This window comes from Mesoplodon densirostris, chromosome 9 (genome assembly GCF_025265405.1).
Source record: "Mesoplodon densirostris isolate mMesDen1 chromosome 9, mMesDen1 primary haplotype, whole genome shotgun sequence".
Taxonomy (NCBI): Eukaryota; Metazoa; Chordata; class Mammalia; order Artiodactyla; family Ziphiidae; genus Mesoplodon; species Mesoplodon densirostris.
Window position 1 is genome coordinate 43,913,780 of NC_082669.1, and position 24,995 is coordinate 43,938,774.

Here is a 24,995-nt window from a genome sequence, read left to right on the forward strand (position 1 = left end):
CACTATATCAAAAAAAAAAAAAAAAGAAAGAAAAAGAAAACAAGGGTGGGACTCAAAAGAAAGGTGCTATGGCAATTGGGATTTAATGATATATACTGGAAGGATCTAGATGACAAACATAAAGTTATACTCTACTGTAGAAATTACTCCTCCTAAGTCCACTCCAGAAACATTCAAATATTAGGGACACATGGAAAAATTGGCTTTTATCTAAAGTCAAGGGGCCAATCATGTTGCATGTCAACAAAAATCCTCAATGCTATGCCTCTCTTAACTATCAATCATTTCATAGCCACATTAATACCATTCTAAATCGTAATCTAGGTAAAAGTTGTAGAGACTCCCATTTACATTGTTTTTACCAACTATCATAAATGTAAGCTTATAAAGATTTTATCTCATAAGAAAATATTTCAGTAGAATTGAAAGTACATAATATTACAAGAAGGTGGTCTAATGTATGGTTTACCGAGCATACTGCCAGCCACCAGGATATCGAAGAGTGTGTCTGCATAGCGACGATAATCTAATCTTGAGCCTGTAGAGTCCAGAAACTTGGCTACAGCTTCAAGGTCGTCACCAGCTTCATTAAGTCCCTGGATGAGTGTATCCCTGAAGACTGTGGGTTCGAATTTCTCTTTTTCATCTAAAATAAATACAGAATACAATTATTCTTTTACTTACACAACATATTCCCAAATGCAACCATACATTTCCTTTGTTCACTGTTTTTTTTTTTTTTTTTTTGCGGTACGCAGGTCTCTCACTGTTGTGGCCTCTCCCATTGTGGAGCACAGGCTCCGGACGCGCAGGCTCAGCGGCCATGGCTCACGGGCCCAGCCGCTCCGCGGCCTGTGGGATCTTCCCAGACCAGGGCATGAACTTGTGTCCCCTGCATCGGCAGGCAGACTCTCAGCCACTGCGCCACCAGGGAAGCCCATGTTCACTGGTTTTTATTTGATAGTATGATTATTTAAAAGTTGAAGGATGATTAAGTTTTTCTACTAGTTTTTCATGTTAAAGCCCTTGTTTAAATATTTATTCAAGCAATTTATTTCTGTTGAAAGGGGCCACACTCTATCTAATACATTAAAAAATTGATGATTGATCATTTGTGTCACTCATAGGATAGACCAATGTAATCTACTAACCCTATCTATCTGATAAACAATAAAGTATAACAATCAAAACTTAAAATTTTGTTCCACTTAAGACAGAAAAAGAAAATGATGCGGGGAGAATCATTTAAGAATAAGAGTGAATATATAAACAAACAAAATAAAGATTGGGAGGAAGAAGATCAAGAGGGGTATCTCTTTTTAATCTCTTTTTTTTAATCGAGATATAATTGACATATGATATTATATTAGTTGCAAGAATACAATATGATTTGATATTTGTGTATATTGCAAAATGATCACCATAATAAGTCTAGCTAACATTCATTACCCTACAGAGTCACAAATTTTTGTCTTGTAATGAGAAATTTTAAGATCTTTCTTAGCAACTTTCAAGTATGCAATATAGTATTTTTTTAAACTTTTAATTTTATATTGGAGTATAGCCTATTAACAATGTTGTGATAGTTCTAGAGGCACAGCATATACATACACATGTATCCATTCTCCCTCAAACTCCCCTCCCATCCAGGCTGCCACATAACATTGAGCAGAGTTCCCTGTGCTATCCAGTAGGTCCTCGTTGGTTATCCATTTTAAACATAGCGGTGTGTGCATGTCAATCCCAAACTCCCAAACTATCCCCTCCCTCCACCTTCCCCCTTCATAACCATAAGTTCGTTCTCTAAGTCTGTGAGTCTGTTTCTGTTTTGTGCAATACAGTATTACTAACTAGAGTTATTATGCTGTACATCACATCCTCATTACTTATTCTACGATTGGAAGTTTGTACTTTTTGACCACCACCTTCACCCACTGCCCCCTCCCCAAGATGTCCCCACCAGTGTGCCTCTGGCACCCATCAATCTGTTATCCATGAGCTGTTTTTTTGTTGTTGTTTGTTTTTGTTTTAAAGATTCCACACGTGAGATCATACAGAATTCGCCTTTCTTATTTCACTTAACATAATGCCCTCCAGATCCATCCATGTAGTCACAAATGACAGGATTTCCTTCTTTTTATGGCTGAGTAATGGACAGGTTGTTTCCATGTCTTGGCTTATTGTAAATAATGCTGCAGTGAACATTGGGGTGCATGTATCTTTTTGAGTTGGTGTTTTCATTTTCTTCCAATAAATACCCAGAAGTGGAGTTGCTGAATCATGTGTAATTCTATTTTTAATTTTTTAAGGAACCTCCATGCTGTTTTCTATAGTGGCTGCACCAATTTACATTCCCATCAATACTGTTCAAGGGTTCTCCTTTTTCCACATCCTCACCAAACACTTATTTCCTGGAGGAATTTATTTCTTTAACAAGATAAATTATTCCAGAGTACTTAAATATTTAAAAAATATCGTGAGCTATATGTTTATATATCCAGCTTCAGAGCAGATGTTCTCAACCTTCTTGTTTTCATGACCCCTTGACAACCTTCAGAAGTATTAAAGATTCCAAAGAGCTCTTGTTTATGGAGGTTACATCCATGGATACTTACTTTATAGAAATTAAAGCTTAAAATTATTTATTACATGAAAAATATTAGTGAGAAGAGAGGCACTGTTTTACACTTTTGCAAATCTCTTTAATGTCTGGCTTAATGGCAGACAGATTTCCAAACATGCTGCATGCAATTTGTTGCAATATCACACAACCTGTAGCCACCCACTGTAAACTCATGAGAGAATGTGTGAAAGGGGCAAATAATATCTTGGTATTTTATTTGAAAACAGTTTTGACTTTGTAGATGCCCTGAAGTATTTCAGAGGATTTAGGGGTACAGATATTATGTAAGTTCCTCTCCTCAGCAGACTCTGGAGAGACTTCTTGTATAAGGTCAGTTTGGAGCAAAATCTTGAACAAAATAAAGATCATATGCTGTTGAAAAAATGTGAAGATAGCAAACTAGAGGTCAGAAGAGGTGTAAAAAAAAAAAAAGGCTAGGTTAAAGGCAAAGTATGTAGGATTCAGTTCAAAGGATTTCACCTTTTTCCCCCCTTTATGCAGAGTCTGCATATGGGGAGAGAGGGGCAAAAGATGAACCCAGAATTTAAAAAAAGAAAACAAATTCTATCATATGTGTCTTTAGAGATAAGTAGATATTGCAACTGTAAAAAAAAAAAAAGGAGGAGGAGAAGAAAAGAATGCTATAGAAAAAGAAACATTTCATGAATTAAAAAAAAAGTTCCTAGAAATGAAAAGTATGACAGAAAAACATAAGAACTCAACTGAAGAGTTAAAAGAGAAAGCTGAGAATATCTCTTAGAAACTGGGAAAAAAGTCAAAGACCTACAAAATAGGAGCAAAAGGATAAGAAAAAGAGCAGACCAGTCAAATGTCCAAATAATAAGTGAATAAAAATATTTTTTTAAAAAAGGAAAGGAAAGGATTTAAAAATTTCAAGAAAGTTTTACAGTATTGAAAGACATGAGTTTCCCAATGAAGGACTGCCTAGGGACCCAGCACAAGGACTGAAAATGGATCCACAAGGTGCATTCATTACTGTGAAACTTCAGAACACTGGGAATAAAGCAACTCTCTGAAGTTTCAGGTGCAAAAAACCAAATCACATATAAAGTATCAAGAAACAGAATGACTTTGAGTTGCGCAACAGAAATACCAGAAACCTGAAGATATTCCTTCAAAATTATGAGGAAAAACAATTTTCAAACTAGAATTCCAGTGTTCGGTCACTCTACTAATCAAACATAAGAGCAGAATAAACATATTTCAAGACATTCAAGGCCTCAAAAATTATGTTTCTGATACACTCTTTTTTTTTTTTTTTTCTTTTTTTTTTGCTGCACGCGGGCCTCTCACTGCTGTGGCCTCTCCCGCTGCGGAGCACAGGCTCCGGACACACAGGCTCCGCGGCCATGGCTCGCGGGCCCAGCCGCTCCGCGGCATGCGGGATCCTCCGGGACCGGGGCACGAACCCGTGTCCCCCGCATCGGCAGGCGGACTCTCAACCACTGCGCCACCAGGGAAGCCCTGATACACTCTTTTTAAAAGCGATTGAAACAGACACCACACCGAACGGAGAGAATAACTCATGATTTCACAATCTTAGTAAGTCACGAGATCCCAGGAAAAAGAGAAAAAAAATCTAAGAGACAGGCAACAGTACTCTTCACGATAGTGGTGAAAGGACATTTCAAGCATTTCACGTTAACAACTGGACAGTTGGCCTAGAGGGCAAACCAAATGGAAGAGGGTTTTTCAATACAATCATACAATATGATATGATACATAGTCAGATTTCCTTCAATGTAATATCATTGTTAGAATTCCTAAAGTGTTTATATTAAGAGATTTACATAACAAGGGAAAGGATGGGGTTGACTAGTTTTAAGGTACAGAAGACTAAGCAAAATAAAAAAAGATTGATTATTATTAAACTCATTAAATCCAAAGAGAAAATGGTGTTCAGAAAAATAAATCAAATAATAGTTCAGCTCTGAAGAACATGTACCAAGTCACAATAATATACACCCTAAACAGGAGTCTAGCTAAAACTGTGATATAATGAAAGGACTGAGAACGAGAAGAGGTTTGCAGGTGGGTGAGGCGTGAAAGAGCCGAATCCTTATCTTCCATAGGAGGAAATGCATCTAGAATACCTCCAACAGAAACATCAAGCATCAGCCATACAGGAGTGTTATTTGGCCACAGGAATGCAAATGCTAAAAGAAGCAGTTAAAGAGTAGAAAGAGTTCCGCTGGAGAACAGACTGGCTGCTGTTAGAACAAGTCTTGCAGAACTGTTTGACTATTTAAACCACGTACACGCATGACTTTGATACAATTAAAAACTACATGTAAAAACCAGACAGCAGCTGCCTGGTTTGTACAGACTGCCTACCTACAGTCTAACAGAAGGGATGTGTTGTAAGGGGTTAATACCACAGCCTCAGAAACAGAGAAGAATGGCATTCCCAGTACCAGTCAGAGTCACGCAGCATAAGATACCATGAAGACAGATGTAAATTAACTTGAACACTATTCGTCATGAACAAGAGATAAAAGTCCTTTTGATGCCATAAGCAAAACATTATGCAGCCAAGAACATGCAAATGTTGACCGCAGGAAAAACATAATTGGGGTCTTGTTGTAAAGCGGGGGAGGGAGAGAATGGGCACCCTAGAAGCGTAGATCACGGGGCACGGAAGAAGTGGGTAACTGTGACCCACAGGATGAACTCATTGGCAAGCATCATCCCCTACTCGGGGTCCAGCCAAAGGGTAATTCACCACCCACCTTGGGAAGAAGTTCCCTCTCCTTGAACACAAAAACATGAGAAGTAAAAAGACCACGAGCTGTTTATTAAGTCTCGTGACCAGCTCCCAAAATCAACTGAGGCCATCTGCACAATGGCACCCCAACATGCTTTGACGTTGACTCAGGTGGTAGAACAGACTTTGGTGGTTTGAAAATTATAAATTCAAGACACTGGAAAATATAAGTTGGGCAATAAGGTAAGCTACAAATTCATGCAGACAGCTTTGTTTTGAATCTAAGAGACAACTTAAAAACTCTTCTTTGTAAAAAGGCCCTCATCCACCAGTTATACTTTTCCAAAAGACTTGCTAAGGGAGAGGGAAAGTAAAAGGAGGAAGACAGCACATCATGGCCAGAGATATTTCAACAGTGAGTAATAATGCACTAGGTCAAAATGATCACGTATAGCTTAGGAATCTTAAAAAGTCATGATGGCCTGGGAGGATGAATAATTCTCTTGCAGGATGAAAAGCAAAACTTCCACCTGCTAAGATAAGTGTCCATCTAGAGGAAAACAAAATTCCTGTACAGGAAAATGGTAAGAACATTATTGGAAGTTTGGGGAAACAAGGCAATATTTTACCCATAGGTTCTTTTTCATCTGAAACAACCAACAGTGTATATGATTTGTATTTCATTTGAGGACAGTGTAGCAGAAGTACCAATAAAATCCTAACGAAAGTATGTCATTGCTTCCTTGAGTTTCCATTTGGCAGGTCAAAACTCCCTTGAGGTAGGAAGTACACAATTAGGGTCTCACATTTACACTGTGTTGGTGAATCACAAGTGTGACACTGAAGAGTCAGTCATAATCACCCTCACACAACATAGAGAAACAGGCCTATTTCCGACACTCAAATACGCCTGTAAGTTATCTAAATACATTGCTTTCTCTAAGAACTATGGTAAATGGTTAAGAGAGCATTTTCCCAATGTGTTAATTAGGTGACAAATAACATAATCTACCCTCCCTTTCTGAAGGTCACTGAGTTACAGTAAATGAATAAGAACGATCATGGGTTTTCTAACTATACACACACAGATTTACTTCCGTATATATTTAAAGATTTACCTCATTAGTTCCTAACACTACTTATTACAAATCTAAGAGTGATTTAAAACCACCAAAACAGATTAAAGCCTCAAAGAGAAACCTGAGTATGTGGTCCCTCTGGAGGCCTGAAGTTTGGTCATTTTTTTCTCTCCTATTTTCATTAATTTTAATCCAATTTCTCCACAAAATTTAGAGGGAGGCCAGTTCAATGATTAAATATTTCATTTCACTAAGCGTAACAATGGCTCAGGGGAGAAGTGTTCATCCTTTCAGATTTCTCCAAGTCACACTAGAAAACATAATCTCTCTGGAGAAAATATTATAAGCAAGATGTGCATATTTCACAAAGGATGCGTTCGATATGATGTGTCCTACCATAATGTTTAATTTTGATGTTAAGCAAAAAGAAATACATTTTTATACTAACTTGGCAGGGAGGAGCATTAACTTTGCTAGGAAATAGGTACAAACTGAAGACGGAGCTTCAGAAGACAGCCTATTAAAATGACCTTGAAATATCCTCCGCAGATTTTTTTCCTCGGCTCTACAAAACTGCCAACCATTTATCTGAATTCAGCCCCATCATACTAGCAGAAGAAAAGCCAAAGCACGATGAATCGTCAGGATGCAATTCACTATTATGAAAAGCAGAAAATGAGGTTGACTCCATTTTTTTTTTTCCAGTAAGCAGTTTGGCACAAAATGGCTCAAGTGCTGCTCTAATCCCCAACAGACCTGAGTTATATAAATCTAGATCAACTGACAAATGACAGATAACACATTTCTGGGTGGCTCTCTGTGAGTATTCCCGCAGCTATCAGACACAGGCATAGTCTGGCCCATCAAGTGAATCAGAGGCAAACCAGTTTCGTGTTAGAGGCAACCTTTCCAGTCCGAAACTGAAGACTGACCGTAAGGGCCAGTTTACTCGCTGAATCATGCCTGCTCTTGTGCAAGACATCCTTGGGCCCTCTCTTGGCGTTGGAGCTCAGCTACCGTGAATCAGCGTCACACTAAGAAAGCTGCCTGAGTTGGAGATCCAGGTCTGTGATTAACACGTTTCCTCAGCGGGCAGGCGATGGCAAACTTTCCTTCACCTGACAGTTGGGCATACATTAAATATTATCACATGACTAGGTGCAACAATACCTTAACTGTAACTAGGTTTCTGATTAAGTCCTTTGGAAATCATCGACGTCATTTATGTTTTTCAGGATGGCTTTAAACAATGAGACAAAGAACTCACGCTGGTTGCAGCACCTTGCATTGCTATCTGCTTCCAGATTTCAATCCGCATTGTGTAGTGGGGACACAGTTTGTAAGAGGGCTAAATATAATAGAAGGAGGTGGTTCAGACTACACTTATACTTAGCTTATGGGGATGAGTCAAGGATGCAAAAGATAAAAATAAAAAAGAGTACAAGACAGAAATACTATACAAAATCACCGTATCTTTTGGTTTTTAAAATATTTTTTAATTTTCATTTTTTTAGTGGGAATGTGAAGCTTTCTGGCAGGTAGCATTTACAGTTAAATTTAGTCCTTACTGCTACCTAGTGACTCTTACAATCTCTTCTAATTCAAATGATCTATTGTACTGAGAATTCTTTTCTTTCTACATGGCTACACTTGCTACTTACATAGACACAGCATTGCAAGAGAACTTCAGCTACACGCATTGGCTGGAAATGCCAAAGGCATGTGATATAGCTTATCAATTCAACAATTTAGCACTCGATGACCATTACATGGCATTCTGCTTCATAATCAGCTATGAGGCCTTCAAAAAGATATTCAATCATCCTTTATCTTTACACATGATACTTACTTAAATATTTTTCAGTCACTCTCCTCAGTGTTAGTCAACATAATAATTTCATACCATGTTTCATATTTTAAAAAGTTTCTCTATTGGGACTTCCCCGGTGGTCCAGTGGGTAAGACTCCATGCTCCCAATGCAGGGGACCTGGGTTTGATTCCTGGTCGGGGAACTAGATCCCACATGCATGTCACAACTAAGAGTTTGCATGCCGCTACTAAGAAGCCCACATGCCACATCTAAGACCTGGCACAGCCTAAATAAATAGATAAATAAATAAATAGATTTAAAAGTTTCCCTATCAAGTTTTGGCTCAACTGCTCTTAAAACCAAGAGGATTTCTATATAATTATGCAAAACTGATTAAATATTATAAAAGATTTAAGAATTCTTTACACAAAAAGAATGGGAAGATGAACATAACAAAAAGAAGTCACTCACATATAGAAATTGTACCAGCCATCATCAAACTGGCTATATCACTTCTCTTCCCACGATAAAAGACACTTGAAAATATCCTGAGTTTTACAGATATTTAGGGCAGTAAATTTAGTTCGACTTTCTAAATGCTGAAAAGGTTAAAACTCTTCAATATCTTCCCTAATTTACTCTTCTCTTAGTTTTACTATCTTGGCTTATGAACGTTTTCTTAAAAATACAAAGAAAGCAAAAACCAAATGCAAATGCTGATGTTAAAAACAGTAAAGTTTATCAACTGCCTTCATAGCCTCACATGAGAGTAAGGCAATCTGAACAGATATAATCATCGTCATTTTGTAGATGAAGACACAAAGCTCAGACAAGTTAAATGACTTGTCCAAAATCAAACACCTAAGTAACTGGCGGTTCTGAGGCTTGAATGCACACCTTCAGATTTTCCAGTCAGAGCTCAAAAGACAGAAATTAGTGAGGTTAGGTGGAAACAAAGATAATCCCAATTCCTCTTTGTGGAATTAATTAAGAAACCTCAGCTAAAATTGGAGTCCGGACAGGCCTGTAGGGGGAGCTCTTACACCCTGCCATGCATCATCAATTACTCCAAACAGAAAGATACTTATGCCTTCCTCTCTCGTCTCCAACGGAAAGGTGTTGCCTACTTAACTAACTATCCAGAAGGAAGAAGAAAACTTCTCTCCACCTAACCACAGCCCAGCCAATCAGAGAATGTACCAGACCAACCTATGAGTAGCCTCCATACTTTGGACTCCAGCTTCCTCACATGGACTGTTGGGTTATTACGGCTCCTCTCAACTCCCCTCTTTTCCCTATAATAGCAAGTTCCTCTTCCTTGTTCTGACTTGCCCCATAGTTCACATACCCCGAACTGCAATTCCTCTGGGCTCTTCCCGAAGAAACTCGCTTTTGCTAGTAAAATAACTGGCTGTTGTATTGTTAAACCTGACATTCACCAACCTTATATTTTGATTAGAACTTTAAACACACATTTCCCCCAACCCCATCCCCGCCATACACACACAAACACACAACACTACCTACCCCTTTTCCGAGTTTTGAACCGCTGGCCTGTTAGCACTGGCTTCTGATGCTTATTCATAAAATTTCTGAAAACAAAGAAAATAAGATTAGGCACTTCAAATAAGCAGTTCATATAATATATAGCTAATAAGTATATGTTTGACTTCACCCATACTAAATATACTTTCAAAAATGAGATAATTGTAACTACTGAACTAGCAAAACTTTTAAAGTTTAATAATATCTAGTGTGGACAAAAGACACAAGGAAAATAACCACAGACATAAACTTTGATATAAAGGATAAACTCCATGCAATACTTTTGGGAAGCATTTGGTGAATATCCATAAATATTTACATGTGCATAACCTATGGTCCAGCAATTCCTTTACAAGGAATTTATTCTACAGTTATACCCACACAAGTATGCAAATATACATGTATGTGTATATATAAAAGGACTTAGCTGCAACATTGTTGGATGCATAAAAAATGGAAGTTGAATACCCATAAACCTATCTAGTTCAATAAGTTATAATAAGCCATCAAATGGAACTATGAAGCTTTACAAAATAAATTACATCCAATGTACTACATATCGCCCTGGCTACCTCTCTGATTATGTTCCCTACGTCTACCTCTTCCCATCATTCACTGCTCCAGCCACATTGTCCTCTTTGCTTCTTCCAGTGGGCCAGGGAAGCCATTCACGTGGCTTTAACTCTCTGCACTCACTCAAATGCCTCCATTTCAGAGACCTTCCCAGACCACTCTGACTAACAAGGCTCCTTCTCTCTCTCTCCCTCTCATGTAGCTCTATTTCTCTTCATAGCTCACAGCAGCCCCTGTCATTTCATTAGCATCTGTTTGCCATGGTCTATTTCCCCCAAGAGTAACATCCATGTGGGTAGGGATTTTGTAGGTTTTACTCAATACTGTATCTTTAGCACCTAAAACAATACTGAGAGTAAGCATTTAAATTTAATAAATAATTGTCAAATAAGCTGTTGCACTGATATGGAAAGATGTTCAAGTAAAACTGTTAAAGGAAAAAATCAAGTTGAATAAAAGTGTAAAGCATAATTTTTCAGTTAAAAAGGGGGGTACATGTAATATTTCCTTTTCTAGGCAAGGAACATTTATGAACGATACAAGAAACTGTTAGTAAGCTTTTCATTTGTTTGCTTAACCTCAGAGGATGAGTATTTGGTATTTTAAATTCTCCTATTGGATTTAATATATAATTAAAAATACCAAAAATTATCTTTTAAAAAAGTGAAAAACCTTCTCTAGAAGACCTTTTACAGGGCTTTCCTGGTGGCGCAGTGGTTGAGAGTCCACCTGCCGATGCAGGGGACACGGGTTCGTGCCCCGGTCCGGGAAGATCCCACATGCCGCGGAGCGGCTGGGCCCGTGAGCCATGGTCGCTGAGCCTGCGCGTCCGGAGCCTGTGCTCCGCAATGGGAGAGGCCACAACAGTGAGAGGCCCGCGTACCGCAAAAAAAAAAAAAAAAAAAAAAAGACCTTTTACAAACTGAGAATAACCTTGCTGGCATAAATATTACAATCTGAAAATATGTCTAGATTGCCTAAATTATGAGGACCAAACGATTAAGATAATGTCAAGCAAATTATTTAATTATCTTTCAAAGATTTTTTAAATCGTGATTTGAAAATGTCTAGATTTTCTCCATTACTTATACCATTAAATAATCAAGAAAATGTGCAACATTAAATTAAACAGTAAATTATTTAATTATATCTCAAAAGTTTTAAAAATCCTCAAGAATGTGGAAAAATTATTATTCAATTTATGTACCAAAACTTTCTTCCAATCCCATGAAAAAAGAGAAACTTCTATTTTCACATAGAAAGCAATCTGTTTATCATTGAAAACTTGAATCACCATTTTTAAAGTGAAACTAAAAAAAATGTTTTAAATAAAGTAACAAAGCCCAAAGTAATTTCTTTTATGGTTTAAGTAGAGAGAATTTTTATCAATCCTATAAAGTGAACTTACCACATCCTGCTTTGAGATATAAAGGTGACTAAGCGGGATTCCAAGCCCTCAAGGAACACAGAGCCCAGCAGAGATAAAATACAAACATCTACAGTACAATGTGACAGGTGAAACAACAGCGGGACACACCTAGCTAACCAGTATAGAGAAGGGATTGATTGCTGTATGTGTATGGGGCAGCAACTGCACAGTGAAATAACTACAAATGCAATAACCTCAATCAATGAAATCTCATTTCATTTGAAAGATGTTGGAAATAGAGTTTCTAATGCATTATTTATATTCACTGCAAAACTCTTTCATTCAGAATTTTCCCTGTTGGAATTTTCAACAGATTCACTCTATACCAGCAAACATTTCCATTGGAGCACAAGTAATGAATATACGTGTGTGTGTGTGCAACAGATTCACTCTATACCAGCAAACATTTCCATTGGAGCACAAGTAATGAATATACGTGTGTGTGTGTGTGTGTGTGTGTGTGTGTGTGTGTGTGTGTTCTCCTTAATGTTTCCACACCTCCCAAAACACAACAAATACCAAAATACCATACAAAATATTTTCTTGTGTTAGCAAAGTAAAATACCTGTTAAAGAGTTTGGGTCTCCTACTGAGATACAAAACCAAAAATAGAGTCTGAAACTCCTCCAGGAGGTGAACATGCAAGGAAGGAGTTTCCTTTTTTGCCAAAGATGTTTTTGTTTTAGAATTTAAAAGTATTTTTAAAGTGGGAGCCCCCTCTAAAAGACTTATTTTAAGGTCAGAATACAAACATATAGAATTTCCTAATTAGGTCTACCTTTACACCTTGTTTCTACTTTCCTGCTAACGGGGAATTACTACCAAACACAGCCTACGTTGGAGAGAACTCTATTTTAAAAATTCTTTAGCTCTGTTTATACTTTTAGTTCTAAATACAAAAGTTTGCTTCTTCATAGCCCAGTTATGCAGGCTTATTTTACACAACCTCAATATAGTCTATGTGGAAAATAATAAAAGAACACATAAACATAAAAAAAGTATGCAAAGATTTTGACATACACAACATCCAAAATAAAACAAACAAACACAGAGACTCACCTACTGGTATTGAAAGACTAAATGAAGATATTCTGTTCACCAAATGTCTCTATCGTTTAGCTGTTACTATTTGGAGTAGAGGCTTGGCTTCCCTCTAAATTTAGCTCTGGTGCTACATTATAATCTGCTCCAGTGAGGGTCAGCCTTTATAAGGCACTCACTGAAGCTCTGGCTGAAGAAGAGCAAGGGCACTTTGACTAAGAAACTGTGCTGGCTTAAACCTGGGAAAGTAACAAAGGAAGACTAACAAAGGCAGTTCCCTTAGGCCAATGTCAAAAGCTCACTTTTTTTTTTTTTTTTTTTTTTTTTGCGGTATGCGGGCCTCTCGCTGTTGTGGCCTCTCCCTTGCGGAGCACAGCCTCCGGACGCGCAGGCTCAACGGCCATGGCTCGGGCCCAGCCACTCCGCGGCATGTGGGATCTTCCCGGACCTGGGCACGAACCCGTGTCCCCTGCACCGGCAGGTGGATTCTCAACCACTGTGCCACCAGGTAAGCCCAAAAGCTCACTTTTATTAGACTGCATTACAACTTACAGGTTGAAATCAACTAACATCATGATGATTTGGCTTCCATAAAAACTATAACCGAAACACTCACATAGAAAATAAGCTCATGGGACTTCCCTGGTGGTGCAGTGGTTAAGAATCTGCCTGCCAACGCAGGGGACACGGGTTCAAGCCCTGGTCCGGGAAGATCTCACATGCCGCGGAGCAATTAAGCTGTGTGCCACAACTGCTGAGCCTGCGCTCTAGAGCCCACAAGCCACAACTACTGAGCCCACATGCCACAACTACTGAAGCCCGCATGCTTAGAGCCTGTGCTCTGCAACAAGAGAAGCCACCGCAATGAGAAGCCTGTGCACCCCAATGAAGAGTAGCCCCTGCTCGCTGCAACTAGAGAAAGCCCACGCACGAAGACCCAACACAGTCAAAAAATTAAAAATAAATAATAAAAATAAATTATTAAAAAAAGAAAAAGAAAAGAAGCTCATGTCCCACCAAAATGGAAAAGCTCCACGGTTTAAAATAGAATTTTTAAAAATTGTATGTAAAGTGGTAAAACAAAATGGATTTAAGTATTTCACATGTCATCTAAGAGACTAAATTTCTTGGATAGTTTAGAAGATAAAAGAAGGCCATAAAAATACTAAAACGATACAATCAACCAAACATTAGAAACCAGGTACTTTATTAATGAAATAAACATTTTTGAATCAATTTCTATTTAAGTCTAATTGGAAAAGTTTAATTGAAAGATTTTTAAATCTAACATATTAGATAAATATCGCCCCACCTCACTTTATTTATCTTCTAACTACCCTCATGCTCTTTTCATACTCCACCCCTTACTCCCAACCAGACTCTGGGTCCAAGTGTGACAATGGGCCAGCAGCATTGAAGGGTCTCATGGCTACTGTGTATTAATTCTGCCACTTGCCCTGCCCACCCTTAGTAGATTGACACCTTGCGTGTTGTCTTCTCTCGTATTCTTCCTTAATTCTCTCCATTCTGGAAAGTGTCTGATCTATCACAGAAGGCCGTACCTTCTAGTTGTCTCTACTAGTGGATGCCTGTTCTCAACTAGTAATCAAGAGGTTTGGCCTGATACTCTATTCTTGCCTGTTCTTCTGGTCTGGCTCATCTTTGAAGTATGATAATCTGCCTTATGTAAGGCACTTAATATTACAAATATGTGCTACACATAAAATAACTATGCTATTCAAACAACCTTGACATTATAAATATGGATACTCTAAAGTGGAGTCAATCTTATTCTATAAAGGGATAGAAAGAAAATATTTTAGGCTCTGTGAGCTACATGGTCTCTGTTCCAACTACTCAGTTCTGCTGTTATAGCCTGAAAGCAGCCATAGGCAATATATATATATAGGTGGTCATGGCTGTATTCCAGTAAAACTTTATTTACAAAACAACCAGTGGATCAGAATGGGCCCCCAGGTTGCAGTTTGCCAACACCCATCCTGGAGAGGTGTATCCAACAGAACTATCTGTGACCATGAAAATGTTCTATATCTGCACTGTCTAATATGGTAGCCACTAGACACATGTGGCTATTGGACCCTTGAAGTGCGGCTAGTGTGACTGAGGAACTAAACGTTTAATTTTATTTAATTTTCATTAATTAAAATTAAAATTGAAATAGCCAACGTGTCTAGTGGCTATCATGTCAGGCAACCCAGTTCTAAAGCATTCTCTATGGTCCAACACACAAACTTGATAAAAAGGTGAAAACACACTCAAAGAATAGGATTTTTTTAATTAATATTTTTCAAATAAAGTAGCTCTGCAGATCATTTTGCCCAAATTTCAAAACTATGTGGCTACAGCAGGAAAGAAAAGAAAAAGTACTGAGCTTCAAAGTGAAACTCTCTTTGTACTGTCAATATTACTTAAGACAATTGGAAGAGAGAGACTTCCGATTCTAAGATAATAAAAATTATAGGGCAACAATGTTATCCCCAGAGTATAAGGTGTGTCATAAAGATGCAATACCACCAGCACACAAAACTCAAAATATAACTGACCCACTTTACTGCAACGTTCTCAGGATGTATTCTGTGTTTAGAAGTAAGTTTCAAGAACTACCTTTTATTCTATATTTCAGATGGGTAAAACAATTTACCATAAAAGAAAACTAAAAATTGCCCATAATATAAACTATTCTCCTTTCCATTAAAGCTAAAACTGCAAGAACAAACATCATAAACTCCTGTACAAAAAGTTGTCATATCTCGGGATCGTTTGGGTTGATAACACTATAGCATCCTTCTCTCAAAAAAAAACAGGGATTCCCTGGTGGCTCAGTGCTTAAGAGTCCGCCTGCTGATGAAGGGGACACAGGTTCGTGCCCCGGTCCGGGAGGATCCTACATGCCGCGGAGCGGCTGGGCCCGTGAGCCATGGACGCTGAGCCTGCGCGTCCGGAGCCTGTGCTCCGCAACGGGAGAGGCCACAACAGTGAGAGGCCCACGTACCGCAAAAAGAAAAAGAAAATTAAATTGCTCTGTGAAACTTTAAATTATGAACATTCTAAGGCGATAAGCTAAATATTTGCCTATAATTACACTACACAATTTTGTTGCCCAGAATAACATTAGCTTGTTCAATATCCTTACCATGATTTTGTAACAGCCTCTCTGGACTCAAAATAACCCAGCCTCTACAACAAACTTCGCTATAGCTCCTAGAAAATTCTATCTAAGTTTCAGTATTTATAATAATTGAAAAAACATTAAAAATTAAAAATAACAAATAGCCTACCTATAAAAGAAAAATGTTTCTAAATAAATTCAAATATTTCTTTAATATAAAAATATTACTGTTATATTCATATCCTCTTCATTCTTATAATTAATGATATAAAAGAACAAAAATATCTTTCTTAAAAAGCACAAAACTTAAACTATAGTTCTCTCCTCAAAATTTTACAACGATAGTTTGCAGCGAGGGACCATTAATGGTAGGAACTTAAATTGTGCTAAGCAACGATCTTTTAAGAAAGAGGGATCAAAGCCCAAAGGAATTGTGTTGTGAAAAAACGTACACTGAGTTAACTATATTCATCTAAATCTGCCTTAAGAAGACATAAAAGCATCGTGATTAAATTCTCATTATAACATTTCCAGATTGATTTCACTTCTTAAACTTTATCTTATTTTTGAATAATGATTCTTGCTTCCCTGTAAATAAAAATATTCCAGAAATTACATTTTAAGTACTAATGTACAACCTCTTCACTGAAATAAAGACAATTACATAATGTCACTTATTTCATCTCAATGAAGTTATTTTCAAAAACTTTCAAGAAGTATAAATTAACTCCGAAATAGTTTCACTCTGCTTATCAATTCATGCCATCTACTCAAGGGACTCCGTAAGCAGTCCCTGGGGCAAGCACATGTCCTTCTCTGGGCCCTTCCACTTTCCCCAGTTGGGATCTCTCCCAGGCCCTTCCCTTTCCCCAACAACTGACCAGCCCCACTCAGCTTCCCAGATGGCCTAATCTTGCTGATGTCATTCTTATGTCTCAACACTTTGAAAAACACAAACATACCTTCAACTACACACACTGTACGTACTTTGGCTTTTAGAAAACTCATTCCTCAAACATAACATTTCAGAGTATCTTAATAGCAAAATGTCCTAAAACCTCTGTTCTAGTTTAGACCCTTAGAACTTTTGTCTGCAAGACAACAGGATAGTGATAACAACTGCATACCTATGATATTTCAAGTTGTAAATTCAGAGAATTTAGAGGAAATGGTGGCATGAAACAGAGAAATATCCAATGATTAAATGTCTAGTTGTGGTTTAAATATATTTATTAATTTATCAAGTATTTTAGGGGGGGGCTTATTGTGTATCAGGCACTGTACTAGAGCACTGGTTTCACTCCAGGGTTAATTTTGTTCCCCAAGGGACATTTGGCAGTGTCTGGAGACATTTTTGCTTGTCATGCTGGGAGAAGGGGGGTGCTACTGGAATCTAGTAGGTTGAGGCCAGGGATGCTGCTCGACAATCTACAATGTTGTAGGAGAGCCCCCCACAACAAAGGGTTATCTCGCCCAACGTTTCAATTGTGCCAAGGTTGGAAAACCCTGCATTAAAGAGGAAACAAAGGTAAGCAAAGCCAGAGATGGGCCTTGCTCTCCAGAATTGAAAATTGTGCACACAGGTCTAAACACATCAGAGCAGCAACCAGGCAGATATTTCCTTGAAAGACTTATTTCTGTTTGCCAAACATTAATGTCAATTGTAGACAAAACAAATGCATCACCGAGTAGCTCTGGTAGGGGGTGATGATAATGGGGAGGGGCTACATATGTATGGGGGGAGAGGGTATATGGGAAATTTCTGTACCCTTCTCTTAACTTTGATGTGAACCTAAAACTGCTCTAAAAAAAAAATTAAGTTAAAAAAAAAATCAGCAGGGAGTGGTGTCAAGTGCCAGGGAGCAAGTCAGTTGATTAAGGCTAATTTTGTATCAAACACAAAACTGATGGGAGTGTTTATGACTATCAGTACAAATAGAAGACTAGAAGATAAGTTATTATGGTGAGGGGGACTTAAGTCTGTTCCTCTCTTCTTAGCATTGTAATCAAGGAGGAGAAGATGACAGAATCTTCTGGAAAAAAAAAAAAAAACACCCTAGACTGGTTACTAGTGGGAGAATGTTGCTTTGGAGCAATGGCTTTTACAAAACATGGGAATGAAACTTCAGGAAGTTCAAAGGTGGTGAAGGACAGGAGTCCAAATGTCTTCTCACTTGTGAGTTCTCTCAACCAGGCCACTCTGGCCCCCATCCTCCCAGGAGGGGACTTGCCCAAGCCTGTCTAGCAGATGAAGCTTTATTTGAAAGGTTGCACACACACAAAAAGTTACCTACCATACACATGCCTATTTCACAATGAGGACAGCGTGAAATGGATAGAAATGCCCAAGCCTAGCCTGGGACTTAATGGGACACAGCACACTGATGATATGAAACTGTATTCCCAGATACAATTTTAAAGGAGTGAATTACAGAAACTCAAATTGAGAGAGAGAGGGAGAGGGAGAGAGAGAGAGTGAGAAGACCAGTGCCACATTACAAACTTTCAAGTATACTTTTTCAAAAGGCTTAAAATCATTCACTTGCATTCATTTATTAAACATACCTCTATCTGGTACTGGTCAATAGGGATGCAGATGGGACCAATCAGACAAGATACATAGACAAGATGCATGGTGCTCACTTTCTAGCAGGTGAGGTTTGACCCAAGCACTGCACAAAAAAACCTGGCAGTGTGAGTTAAGAAGAAGTAATGGTCTCCAGTATGTTAAAGTATATCACATGATGAATTTGAGTTGCAGTTGTGTTTATTAATGCTTTAACAATTAAACGTGTGTTGCATTTTTGTTTTTTTTACGTTTTAACTTATAATGGCTATCCATGGGGTATGGAACACTTTGAAACCTGAAGACCTAGACCCTCATCTCACACTCTGATAAGGTTCTGAGATGTCACGCCACTGGCCTGAGGTCAAGCATTCCATTCTAACCTTGGTGATAAAGCAGAGATCAAAGCAGAAAAATCAGGCCCTCACAAACACAGAAGGGTCAGGGCCAGAACCCGTCAACTGTCTACTTGCAGTACAGTTCTCCAAAGAACCAACTGAAGTTGCTGGCTAACCATTTATATGATTCTTGAAGGCAGCTTTTTTATTATTTGCCTCATGAATTTTATGGTTTAGAGTTAGAGAGTGAAGCATAAATATTAATTTTAACGTCTAGTTCAGCACTTGGATAAACTGAATTAGCATATGTTACCTCCCATATGCCAAATAGTTCTCCGTGGAGTTCTAGTAAGGAAAAAGACATTTGTCTTTAGCAAGAGGATTTAACAGAAATTCTGCCTCTTAAGGACATGTAAATAGTAGGAAATTTATGGCTCCATGGTTTCTGGTACTACTGGAGCTGGTTCTCAACTTCTTTCCTGCAGAAGCTCAACGCTAATGTAAACACCACCTTCACACTCCTCCACGCCGATGTGGCGTCCTTTCCTCTAGCCAGCAGCTTCCTCTGTACCAGCAATGTGGGCTTCTCCTTCCTGTTTACAATAACCCCATTCTATTACCTTGTATACTGAGAAAAACATATGTCATGTTCTCGTTTCCTTAGAAATGATCACAGGGGCCTCCCTGGTGGCGCAAGTGGTTGAGAGTCCGCCTGCCGATGCAGGGGATACGGGTTCGTGCCCCGGTCTGGGAGGATCCCATATGCCGCGGAGCGGCTGGGCCCGTGAGCCATGGCCGCTGGGCCTGCGCGTCCGGAGCCTGCGCGTCCGGAGCCTGTGCTCCGCAACGGGGGAGGCCACAGCAGTGAGAGGCCCGCATACCACAAAAAAAAAAAAAAAAAAAAAAAAAGAAATGATCACAAATCCGGGAAGCTGTCGAGGTTGGTTTGAAAAGCATTAAAGTCTTGTGTGAATATGCAAAAAAAGAAGAAGATACAGTAGGATATTATAAAACTGCACACCCCATGGTGGCTTATGATATAGTCTCCACAGTGCTAAGAGTTAATATTCCTTACTGTTACTCACCTCTGCCTAGCACTTTTCTTGAGATTTATTTAGAAGTCCTCAAAATAACAGCACATCTAACAATTATTTTTTGAAAGTCCTCTTCTAACATAAAAAGAAGTCGAACTATGAAAAGAGGAAACACAATTCTACACATATCAATAACAATAATTTGTTATTATTGTTTTCCTACTAATATATTATTATATATATATAATTAAGAGAATTAAAGATAACAAAACAAAAAACACCAAAGAATACACATGAAATTAAAAAATCAAGAAAGAACAATGAAAGCATTGTCTCTTTGGCATTTGCCAAAAGAATGGTTCATTCAGTGAGTTACCTAAACCTTTTATTTCCAAAGCAGTTTACAAATATGACTATCAGAATATTTTTTGGCACTTTTCACTCAACACATGTCAAATTTAGAACAGGCCAAATTATTCCAGTTGGGATTTAACTGCCTAAAAGATACTTGCTGAAGAGACCCATGGCCCCAACATAGACATCAGAATGAGTTAAGAAAGAAAAGTATTCTTGTGTATACTGCTGATACTGGTATACAGCAGATTTTTTAAATTTAGAGATTATTCTAAATTGTCGTGTATTTTTTCCCCTAATAGATACAAAGGAAAAATGTTGTGAAAACTCCTAATGACAACCACAATCCCACATTAAAATGATTCACATTAACCTGGTTATTAAATCCCCAAGTTGCATCTCTCAGGTTTAACTGTTTCAGCCATGTCTTTATTCCATTCATCAACAAAAGTGGAAAACAAAGAGTCAGAACAGTCCAACTGGAAAAAAAATCAAACAGAGAATAAAATTCCTTTAAGGCACTATATAGATAAAAACAGTTCCATGGATCATATTTTACTTGAAAAATAAATTTCACAATTTCCTACTCATTTTATTTTCGAGCTATTTTGGCTATTGATATTCTAGCTATTTTGGATAATTTCAAATTAGTTTGTATTCAAGGGCAAAATATCCGAATAAGTATATGATTTCCTCTTCCATGGTTTCTTTTTATGTCCATTATTAACTTTCCTGCTACCACCAATTCTGAAGATACTGCTTTATAATTTTCAGTTTAGTCTAAAACATGTGATGTCATAAATTACTTGAGAGCAAGAACAAACCTAGTATGCTTTAAAATATAATCTACCACTTCTATGATTTTAAAAAAGTTGACATATTGAAGAAAACGTGCCTTTGAATGAAATAATTTCTAGTTCCAATACGGTTGGCCAGAAAATTACAGCCAATATTTATTTTACAAATATTTATAACATGTTATAATATTTTATGGAGTTGTTTTCTTGGGGGTTGTTCTCCCTGGAATGTTCTCCATTTTCTGGCTCGCCTGCCCAAATTCACCAATCCTTCCAGACTCTGTTCAGATTCTCACTTTCTCTAGTCCTCCCACTGAGCTCCACCCGTTCTGGAATCTGCACTTGTGACTGTACTGCTCTGGTTGGGGACTAGAGAAGTCTGTGTGGGGAAGGGGTCATTTGAGCTGAAAAGGATTGGAGTAAAATGTGATATGCAGAAATGGGTGGAGGAGGGCATTCTGGGAGCAGGAAGCCAGTGGGTGGGTAGGGAGTAACCACATTGTTCACATTAGAGCTGAAAGACTGGACGGAGCCGGACAGCCACCTGAACAGGCAAAGGGAAGTTCTCAAAGGGGTCTATCCTGTCGGCTGACAGAGGCGGGGGTGGGGGCGTGACGGGCTTTTGGATGATGACTTTAGTCCCTATTGTTTCAGGGGCTGGCGGGTCTCCTAAAGGATAGTAGAGGCCTCTTGAGGACAAAGATCATGTCTTATCATTTGGGATTCGCTGAAAACAACAGATGCATACCAAGAACTTTCGTATTATTATAAAAAAAGTTAATCCTGATTAATATTATTTATTTATTTATTTTTTTTGCGGCACGCGGGCCTCTCCCGTTGCGGAGCACAGGCTCTGGACGCGCAGGCTCAGCAGCCCTGGCCGCTCTGCGGCATGTGGGATCTTCGCGGACGGGGGCACGAACCCATGTCCCCTGCATCGGCAGGCAGACTCTCAACCACTGCGCCACCAGGGAAGCCCAATCCTGATTATTTTTTAAAAAGTTAATCCTGAGATAGAATTACTAGAATTATATCTTTTATGAAAGTCTCTCTTGAAAAATAAATCTCTTCCAAAATATAGGAAGTTGGGCTTATGGCAAATACTAATGTCTATACAATTTTACTTTAAAATGATTTCTTAACTAGACCTGTCATTGTGTTATTCATCTTCTTCTCAACTGTAAAAACAGGTAGAATTGGCCCTAAAAATAACAATTAATTTTTATATAACATTTTATAGTTCACAGGGGATCCTCAAGTGTCCTCAGAGTCATCCTGTAAGTTTGGTTAGTATCCCTATTTTATATATGAAGAAAGTGAAAGCAAGAGACATTGCCTTGGAAAAGCCATCTCATCACGGAGTCTTGGTATTCCCACTCTAATTCTCAGAGCTATGGCTGTGCTTGGCTATCTCCCAGGGCTCATCCATAATCATTTCCTACCAGGTCAGAAGAGGCTACTTAATGGGACTGCTTTACTCCACAATCAACAGACCAGGAAGAGGTTTTACTCAGAGGCTGATGAATGTAGTTTTAAGGGCTGCTTTGTCTGCCGGGTCTTTTTAACACAACCCTGCAACAGATAACCAAATAACAAGAGATAAAAACACCAATTTTCTAGCTTAAATGTATTTATCGGGAAGGTGAATGCTACCTTTTCCCTGCTGATGCAAAAATAGCTTTCTATATATAATTATTGGAACTGTTTTACTATACTCAGAGATAAGAGGCACCAGCCTTGAGTTTTAAATTCCACAGTGACATAGCTAATATAAATATATATGAGTTGAAGTTGGATATACACTAATGTGTGCTTCAGCATTACCTGCCAATGAGACTGGATTGGCTACATTGTCCTTAGACACTGTGAAGGTTTGGCTTTGAAGCTGAATTAAATATTCTTTAAGAACGCTTCAAACCAAATCTGGGTAGAAATGTTATAAATGATACCAAAAAATTCCATGTTGGCTTCTGGAAACATTAACATTCTATAAGTCCAAAACACCATAAAAGAAACATAAACATCAAGACACGCAAGTTATAAAGTTTTAAGAATTCAGAAAGCAGTTGTCAAAACAAGCATTTAGTTAAGCAAATCCTGAGGAAGGACGTGGCAGGCACACCTGAGTGTGGTCCTCATTTTCATGCAGTGAGATACCTCCTCTAACTATTGCTCATGACATTACCAAAGTACTTCTTTTTTTGGAAATGCCTTCTGACTTGATTTATGTGACACAGAAGAAAATCAGTATCTCCACTTCATTCATGTCTTGATTTTCTCAGTTAAACGAAAATATATTTGCACCCCTTGTTGAGACGTGTCTGCAAATTACTTCGTCAGGGTCTAAAAAAGATGAAGATTAGCTGCCAGTAGGATATTCATAAGCTTGTGACACAGCACTGAGATATGCCACCTACCTCTTCGTTTTGTGGAGAAGCTAAAAGGTGATGTGAACAGTTTATGGAAATGCATTGTTCATAAGACAGTCTTTTGCAGATTTAGGTGTAACTGTTTTAACATTAAATGGATAACTGCATAAGCTCCACTCTTAAGTATAGAGAAAGAGCATTTGTATCCATATTGCTTTCTCTCTCGCGCGCTCTCTTTTTTTTTTTTTTGGTTTAAACTACAATGACAGTTTCTTAGGGGCTGTAATATTTCCAGATTTCCTTTTTAAAACTTCCTTATGGAAATCTCAAACATATCAAAAGCAGAGAGAACAGTCTAATGAAGTCAATGTACTCATTGCCCACCTTCAACCCTTAACAACACGGTGAACTTTGTCTCATTAATATTCTTACTCAGTCCCTGTCCCCCACTGTCACAAAATTATATTGAAGCAAGTCTTAGATGTCCTACCATTTTACCCCCTTAAACAATTCAGTACATATCTCTAAAAGATAAGGGACCTTTTAAACATATAACCACAATATTAGTTTCAAAGAAAATAAAAATCCTTAATATCATCAAATATCCACTCAGTCAAGAAATGTACCTAAGAAAACAAAGTTAAATGTCAAGGAAAACATTACCCCAAAAGTTACAACACTCAAAAATGAGCTATTCCCCTGCAATAAAAAGGAAACGGCATTCTCTTAAAGCACAGAGCTGTACGTCAAGGGTTTCAAAGAGGGAGTCCAGGAACGGTCTGCAAAATTTGTAACACGTGCATATGAACAATTTTTTTTTCTTGGTTGGTAGCATTCATCAGAATGTCAAGCAGCTTGAGACTGAAAACATTTAAAGACCTTCTGCCCTTGGTTATGATTGTGTGTGCTTAGGGCCACATCACCTCACATTGCCAGGAAGGATTAGTCAAGTAGGGAAACAAATCCACCTAAAATAACTTGGAGATCAAACTGAATTCAACGGAGCACACACTAGGTGCGAGACACGGGGTCACAATCTTGAGAAGCAAAGGTAAACTAATCCTAGTTAATTTACAGTCTAGAAGGAGAAGGGGTCAAATAGATGAACAAAAACTGAAGTAGGATGTCATGAAAAAGGTGCCTGCTTTAGGTTATTTTCATGGGGATCCAGATGAAGAAGCAAAGATGTTAATTTTGGGGTGCAAAGTGGGTGGGGACCAGGGCTCCTAAGAAGATAGGAGAAAATTAGAAGATGTCAGCAACTGTACCAGCAACTCCTGAGGAAAGATTGTTCTTATCGCCCTTGCTGAGGGACAGGAATAAAAATGTTTACTAGGGCCTGTATTCCCCTCCTGGATGGGGTGGGAGAGGGGACCATGAAAGTATCTTGAAAGCTGACACTTCATCAGATATGGGAAGGAGAGAAAGACTCAGTAAAGAGGGAAGGGAGGTCACTCCAGGAAGAGAAAAGCAGGAACAAAGGGGTGGAAACTACTGACATGCTAGGGAATCAGCAGTGAGGTGACCTTAGAGCAGAGTATGTGGGAGGGGCTGGCTGCCTGGAAATGCCGGCTGGGACCA

At 38.4% G+C, this 24,995-nt stretch overlaps 1 protein-coding gene across 3 annotated transcripts in view; it reads right to left on the reverse strand.

Moving 5' to 3' along the window:
* BZW2 (basic leucine zipper and W2 domains 2) overlaps window positions 1–24,995 on the reverse strand; it is a 60,102-nt gene that overhangs the window by 31,225 nt on the left and 3,882 nt on the right. For 2 of the 3 annotated variants that reach the window (XM_060107633.1, XM_060107631.1), the window contains 2 exons: window positions 9,766–9,830; window positions 470–646 (listed from right to left, as the gene is read on the reverse strand). In XM_060107633.1, coding sequence (XP_059963616.1) covers window positions 470–646; window positions 9,766–9,823 — 235 coding nt within the window. In that variant the 5' untranslated portion in view covers window positions 9,824–9,830. Of the gene's footprint in view, window positions 1–469; window positions 647–9,765; window positions 9,831–19,945; window positions 20,041–24,995 lie in introns of those variants that run through there. The other variant, XM_060107632.1, reaches the window with a different exon arrangement.